Source organism: Ricinus communis, chromosome 1, assembly GCF_019578655.1.
Source record: "Ricinus communis isolate WT05 ecotype wild-type chromosome 1, ASM1957865v1, whole genome shotgun sequence".
NCBI lineage: Eukaryota > Viridiplantae > Streptophyta > Magnoliopsida > Malpighiales > Euphorbiaceae > Ricinus > Ricinus communis.
In genome coordinates, this window is record NC_063256.1 from 30,243,705 (window position 1) to 30,251,302 (window position 7,598).

At 38.3% G+C, this 7,598-nt stretch overlaps 1 protein-coding gene across 1 annotated transcript; it reads right to left on the bottom strand.

Moving 5' to 3' along the window:
- Nucleotides 1-3,444: 3,444 nt before the first annotated feature.
- LOC107260964 lies at nucleotides 3,445-4,296 on the bottom strand. Its single transcript, XM_015717169.2, has one exon. The coding sequence runs from the start codon at nucleotides 4,294-4,296 to the stop codon at nucleotides 3,445-3,447; it is 852 nt and encodes a 283-aa protein (XP_015572655.1).
- Nucleotides 4,297-7,598: the final 3,302 nt, after the last annotated feature.

Below are 7,598 nucleotides of genomic sequence, written 5' to 3' on the forward strand. Positions count from 1 at the left end.
GGCTCCAAAATCGAAACTCCAAGCTATTGGGAGCTTACCCCACGTGGAATAAGCCTTAGACCATTTGGGCTTTTGCTTAGCCCACGTGAGCTAAGGCTTACCCCATGCAGGGTAAACTTATAGAAGCTTAATTACTTTATTTTTGTGTTATCTTTAATTAATTTTTAGTTTTAGAAGTCTTTATATATTATAATAATTATTGGATGAACATGTTGATTTTCTATTTGGGTAGATTTAAGTGTTGGTTTAGCATTATTTGATATATTTGGTTAGGTTGTAAGGTTAATATATGCTTTAATAATAGGATATATTTAGTTTATTGTTAACACATAATCAATAGGTGATTTAGGTAAAACATGCTAAATGATTTTTGTGTTATTAAGATTTTATTTCACATGCTTAAAGTTGTTAACTTTATAAAAGGATGAAATGTGAGGTTTAGTGTGTTTTAGGATTTAAATATATTTTGCATGATTAATGTGTTAAGAATTGAGTTAATAGTATGAGTATACTTAATTAGATGCTTTGTTTTTCCTTTAATTTCTTTATGTTAGATTTAATATGATTAATTTTATTTGATTGATTGTCTCTTTTTTTAAATGTGATTAATTACCTCATTGTTATTATTTTAATTATTTTATGAGTATTAGGCTAACATTTTATTCTATAAGTACAGGTTTGAATAGCCTAAATGGGCATAACCCTTTTAATGAGGATGGATCTAATCTTACTTCGATATTTTTAATTGCTTTAGTACCTTTATTGTTTGGTTTCAGTTCATAAGTTTGTATCCGATTAATTCCTTCTTACTCATTCTTTATATCTTTTTATTACTTGGTATATTTATATTTCAATTCACATGCTAAAGGTAAATCAAACTTAGGTTGGTTGATCAGCTCACATTTATTAAAATAAATTAATTCACCAAAGTGAGTCCCCTGCCTCCCATGTTTCAATCACCTAAATGCTCAAAGATAAAATAAACTTGGCACCCGCATGCTTAATAAAATTAGTTCTATTTGATCACCTTGGCACATCAGATAAAATTTAAGATACCAACATACCTCCCTTAGGCTTAGTGGCACCAATGTGCCTTCTATGTAGGTAGATGCATGCTAGATTAGTAACTTATTTTTCTCACTCTGTGCATGTCAGCTTCTGGTGCCTAAGGGACCATGTCTTTAGATTCAATGGATAAGAGTTGTGCCCTATGCTTGAAGAGTTTTCTACTATTCTTGGTGTTTCCATGGATTCTACACATACCATTACCCTTCCAAAACTCAATGAGCCCTTTCTTGGCAAACTAGTGAATTTATTTGACATGCCCCTAGCTGAGGTACTTTCTCATTCTGTTGGCGAGTACATTACTCTTACTTCATTCATCTATTGCTGTGAGAAGATAGAGAAGAGAATGCCTTCTTGGATCTAGATGCTGGCCTTTTGCCTTTATGCCCAATTTATGCTGATTTCTCTTCAATGAGGAGGGAAATATCAGAATTGTAGGCATTATTGATCAAGCGAAACATGGAGCAGATCCAATTCTAGTAATTTTGGCTGAAACCATCATTGGGATGGACATGTACATATTCTCTTTTTTTTTTATTCTTTTGCTTTAACTTTCACCTAAGCTGCCCTTTCGGGTTTTCAACTTAGCAGACTTTATTTTTTTCTAAGCCGCCCTTTCGGGTTTTCAACTTATCTTCTTTCTTTTCCTTTCTTTTTGTTTTCTTTTATTCATATCCTTTTTTGCATATTTGGCTGTAGGAGAAGTTTCAAATGCTGACCATTCCAAGGGATATCGATAAGTACGAGTCCAAGCATATGCAAACTCGTTCTGTCGTTACCCCACGAAGTAATGATGGCTGGATTTTTTGGATGAAAGGCGTTCCTGACATGCTTATCCTTGGTGGAGAATCAAGCATGTCAAACTCATGGTATATAGTGATTATGTACCCTTACCCGAACTACAAGCCACCTTTTACACTCCTTGGAAATTTTCTTGCCAATATAGGCAAAAGCAGCAAATTTTAGAACTTCCACCTGAATTTAAAGGCTTCCTACTCAAACAAGATTTTCTGGACAAAATCGAGAGACTCTAGCCCCGCCAAGACATAGAGCGAAACCTTGACTTCAAGGGCAATCTCGGATGACAACTTTAAGGCTTGGATTCAAGTTCAGATTTCTACTTTTCCCGACTTTGCCCGATTCAAAAGAATTCAAGAACTAGCTGCTCTATCTAAGGATGCAGATGCAAATGCGAAGAGAATGAGAAGATAGAAATTATGATTCTTTTTAGATCTCATTTATTGCCTAGAACTTTCAGTTTTGTTTTTCGTTCAGTTAGTACGTAAAATGGTAAATAGACATACATATGTTTGATTGCAATTCTAAATAATTTTATTCATTTAGTAAAAGCCTAGATGGGTACATTTTAATTTCTCAAAATATAACTCTTGTCATCAGCCAGTCTTTTCAGATTTTCTAGTTGATTATTTTTTCTCTTCTGCCTTGACTTTTGTCTGACTAGCCTTTTTAGGTTTTCCGATCAGCAAACTATTTTTTCTATTATTCTTAACTTTTTATATTTTATACATGGTATTTCTTGAGACGATCTATGTTGATTGGCTTAGTGAACTTATTCTCCTCCAGGTATAAGATCTTAGCTACACCTCTAGGCATGATCTTCTTTACCAAGTACGGACCTTTCCAATTTGGTCTGAACTTCCTTCTCGGGTCGAATCTACTAGGTCTTGTATGCTTCAATATTATATCACCAGCTCTAATCTTTCCTGGCTTTACTCTCTTGTTGAACGCCCTGGCTATCCTTTTTTGATACAACTGCATATGGTATAAGGCTTTCAACCTTTTCTCATCAACTAAAGCCAATTGTTGGTATCTTTGCTCAACCCACTAGTATTATGGTATTTCAACCTACAATACAACTCTCAAAGACTTTAACTGTAACTTAACTGGCAAAACTGCCTCAATCCTGTAAACCATAGAGTATGGCATTTGTCCAGTCGATGTTCATTCGTCTGTCAGATATCCCCAAAGTGCAAAGAGTAATCAAAACAACCAGTTCTTGTGATTCCATACCATCTTTAAAAGTATTCTTTTCAGATTTTTATTGGTTGCTTCTACCGCTCCATTCGCTTGAGGTTAATATGGAGAAGACCTATGATGCTCGATCTTGTACTCTGCTAATAGGTCTGCTTTCTCACCCATGAACTATACCCCATTATCTGTTACAACGTGGTGCAGGACTCCGTATCTGCATATCAAATTCCTTTCTATAAATTTGGCCATCTACCTTGCCCCCATGGTGGTGAATGACTCGACTTTGACCCACTTAGAGAAGTAGTCAATTGCTACGACTATGAACTTATGACCATTCGAAGGGGGTTTTATTTCTCTGATGATGTCGATCCCCTAAGCTGTAAAAGGCTAAGGAGACATCAAGTTGTGCAGCTCGATTGGAAAAACGAGACTCAAGTCACTATACAACTGGCATTCTCGACATCTCCTCATTAGTGCTATGCAATCCTTCTCCATTATTAACCAGTAATAACCTTGCCGCATGATCTTCCTATTTAATGATATGTTGTGCATATGAGGCCCGCATACTCCTTTATGCATTTTCTCCATCATTACTTGAGCTTCTGCTTTAGTCACACATCGGAGCTGTACACCTGACACCATTCTTCTATATAGGACTTCCTCGTGGCTAATGTAATTTCTAGCTTGGATCCGCAGCGCGTATCTTTCCTTGACTGTTGCTTCTTCTGGATACTCCCTGCTTTCTATGAACTTCTTCAGATCGTAGAACCATGGCTTCTCTTCTAGTCCTATCTGAACTTGCATTGTATGATCCCCTTGATAACAAGGTGCACCTAATTTCATGATCATTAAGGGCTTCATTAATAACCACGAGAGATTGACCCACATAGACAACAAAGTAGCTAATGCATCCGCCATCTGATTCTCATCCTGAGGCAAGTGTACAAAGGAACACTTTGAGAAGTTCCATACTAAAGTTTTGAGATAATTAACGTACGGCCTCAACCTCTCTTCGTTTACTTTCCATTCCTCGAGGGCTTGTTGGATTACCAGCATAGAATCCTTGTAAACCATCAAATGCTTAGCTCCTGCCACCACGACCACTTCTATTACAAATAAACATGCTTTGTACTCTACCATATTATTGGTCATTTTAAAGTCTAATCTCTTGGCCATTGGCAGTGTCTCCTCTTCTAGCGTGATTAGAACTACTCCTAAGCCTACCTCTCTTGCATTCATGGCTCCATCGAAGTACCTCTTCCATTCCTTAGATCTCAATTGCCCCCAGATTCTCATCAGGAAAATCTAGATCCCAAGGGTCATCACCTTCGATCGCGTTTTTGGCTAGAAACTAAGCTACAGCCCTACCCTTGACTACCTTCTTAGTAATGTACTCTATGTCGAATTCTATTAGGAATACTAACCATCTAGACAGCTTTCCTGTAAGTCGTCCTTTGGGCAATGCCTTGTTCAAGTTCTGGTAATTCACTCACATTCGTACCTTACCATCCTTCTTCAGGACTAGAAAAATATTCGCCAACCATTTGGGGTAATCAACCACATCGAGAAAACTAGCCTTAACCTGTTTAGCAACCTCTTCTCATATTTTCTCTACCCATTCCGGCCTAGTCTTCTAATCTTTTTCTTGATGGCTTGATATGCGAATGAGTCAGAATATGGTGCTCTGCTATTTTTCTATCTAGATCTGGCATGTCATCATAGAACCAAGCAAATACTGCTTCTCTTTTTTTTTACTATTCTCTCAAATTCTCTCCTCGCTTCAGGAGTTATATCATGAGCTATCAGAATGTTCCGTGGATTTGCATCTGTGCCTAAATTAAATGAATCAATTTGTATGGAATTGATATCAAACATGCACATGTCATGATTATCAAAATGCCCACTATCATTAGGAAAAATATCATACAAATACGCAAAATCATTCATATCATTGATCTTAAAGGGAAAAGCAACATCGTCCTCATAAATTTCGGACGTTATTACATCATCATAGAATACATCAAAGATATTATTCTCAATAAGAGCAACTAGTTCCTCTTAGCTTATCTTTTCCAACTGAGCGGCACACTCTTCTAGCTTCAGTTCTTCTAACTTGGTGTTGACCTTCTCTCAGACTTTCTTGATACTCTACGCGACCATCCTATCAATGATTAGGTTCTTGAAAATTTCAAACATTGGTACCTCAGACCCAGCTATACTAATAGGTTTGGGCTCCTCAAAGTAGGATTTATACTCCTAGACGAACACGTCTTTTAGAGTCTTGCCCTTTGGCTTGCTCTCGTCTTCTTCTTTAGAATATTCCAAACCTCGTCAAGTCTTCTGACCTTTGAAGTCTGGCAACTCCGTAATACCCTACTGATTCTTTTCCAGTCTTATTGCAGGCATGAAGTTCATTTTCTTGAACATGCTAGCTACTTTAGGATCCATGTAGTCCTCATAGAGACTTGGAATCTAGTAAGGGCATCCATCTCTTTGACAACTTCTTAGATTGCTAAGACAACCTTACCACCTTCGACGTTGATAGTGACAATCTTGCCTTCATGAGAGAATTTCACTTTCTGATATACTGTGGAAGGGACTCCTCCTAAGGTATGGAACCATGGCCTCCCTAATAACAGTGCAAAAATTACCGGGATATCCAAGATAGTGAACTCCACCAGGATTCAATAGTACCCATCTTCACTAGTGTTAAAAATGTCCCTTTTACATCTCTTTTGATCTCGTCATAGGCCCTTATGACCAAGTTTGATGGTTTTAGGTCCTTCGTAGTCATCCCCAGTTTAGGGAGTATGCGAGAAGGACATACGTTGATAGTTGACCTGTCATCAACCATCACACATGGGGTTCAATTTCCTTCACTTTTGCTGCTATGTAGAGGACCTTGTTGTGGTCTCTTCCCTCAAGTGGTAGGTCCTCATCCGAGAATGTGATAATCTTGGTGGTCTTGTTAATTACCTTTTTTATCATCTCCTCGTAGGTAGCTGTTCTACTTACACTTATACCAGACAAGGCCTGAATTAGAGCCTTTATGTGGTTTGATGGATACATCAGCAATTTCCAAACATCGGCTATCTTTTTCTCTTTCCTCTGTTGTTCTAGCAACACGGTATCCCCATCTTTAGGTGTTTGCTTCTCTTGCTTCAGCTCTTGTACCCCGGCTTCCTTACCCTTTCCCATTGGTTCGATCTCAAAATCATTATCTGCCTAGATGTCCTTGGCCTCGGTGTCTTGAACTTCACTCTCATCCCTAGAGCTATACTAGATGTCGATAGCCATGATCGACTTCTTTTTCCCTTCTATCTAGACCTCTAGGAGACAAGGCTCACAAGTGGCTTGATCATCATCTGATCCTAACCACTTGGCACAATATTTTGAATTCAAATATCAGCCAAGGGTAGCCTCGAATATTAGACCTTAAAGTTATATTTTTCTGAGGGCTGCCCAAGTAAGTCTTCACACTCATATCGAGGAAGTTGCTCAACCTCCCATTCTACAGAGTCGGTTAAGTCATGAACCTTGTGCCTGAGATAGTTGCATTGGTCTGTCATATGCCTGAAAGCCTGGTGATACTCACAATGCTGACCATTTTGAGGTTTAGAACTATCTTTTAGCAATTGGGGCTTAAGCTTCCCGCTCCATCTCAACTGTCGAAATACCATGGATAGTAGTGCCCCCAGCTCGGTGAAGGTTCTTTGTGGGCTATATAGTTTGGCTTCTAGCTCGGTTTGAGATTAGGTTTATGAAAGAGTTCATGATCTCCTCCTTCTTGAAATCAAGGTTGATCATGGACACTTGGCTTGGGGTGGTGTATTGTTGTAGTTTGGTAAGAGGTTCCTTCTAGTGCTTGGTCAGTTTCAGTGAGCTTTTTAGCGTCAACAAGGTCCTGAATTTCATGTTTCAGTCAAATGTAGTTATCCATATGGTGTCCAGGTGCTTGGTGGAATTTACAGTAGGTGTTGGGTTTGTATCCGGGTGCATTTGGATTTGGTGAGTTTTTTAGGGTGGTAGGTTGGAGCATTGTCATTCTGAATCAATCTTTCAAAGATCTTAGAGAGAGATTGCTTGAATTTAGAGAATTCCTCAGCTGTTGCACATCATTCATATTTAGGGTCCTACTCCCTCCAACCTGGTAGTTCGCCCTTCCGCTAGTTCTCACAGTCTTTTTTTGTTATTCTCTATCTCCTCGACCTGCAGCCCATCATCATGTGGATCTATAAAAGTTTTAGGGTTCATCATCTGCAACCTTTCAACCTATCCTAGAAGAACTTTTCGGACCACCATACTAACTTGGTCCTTTTCATAGGGATTATTCTTCATCAGTCCTGTCTTGTTCCTCCATTTGGTGAGAAAATTAAAGAATGACTCATTTGGCTTCTGCTTAATGGATTGGAGATCCCTGATTGATACTTTTAAATGAGTGTTGTAGTCATACTGCTTGACAAAGAAATTACATAAATTGTGCTGCCATTTAGCTTTGGTAGATTTTTCTAGACCATGGTACCAGTTGACAGCGGGTCCAT

Coding starts and splice junctions, on each gene's coding strand:
- LOC107260964 (XM_015717169.2), bottom strand. CDS start 4,296: ATGAATGCAAGAGAGGTAGGCTTAGGAGTAGTTCTAATCACGCTAGAA.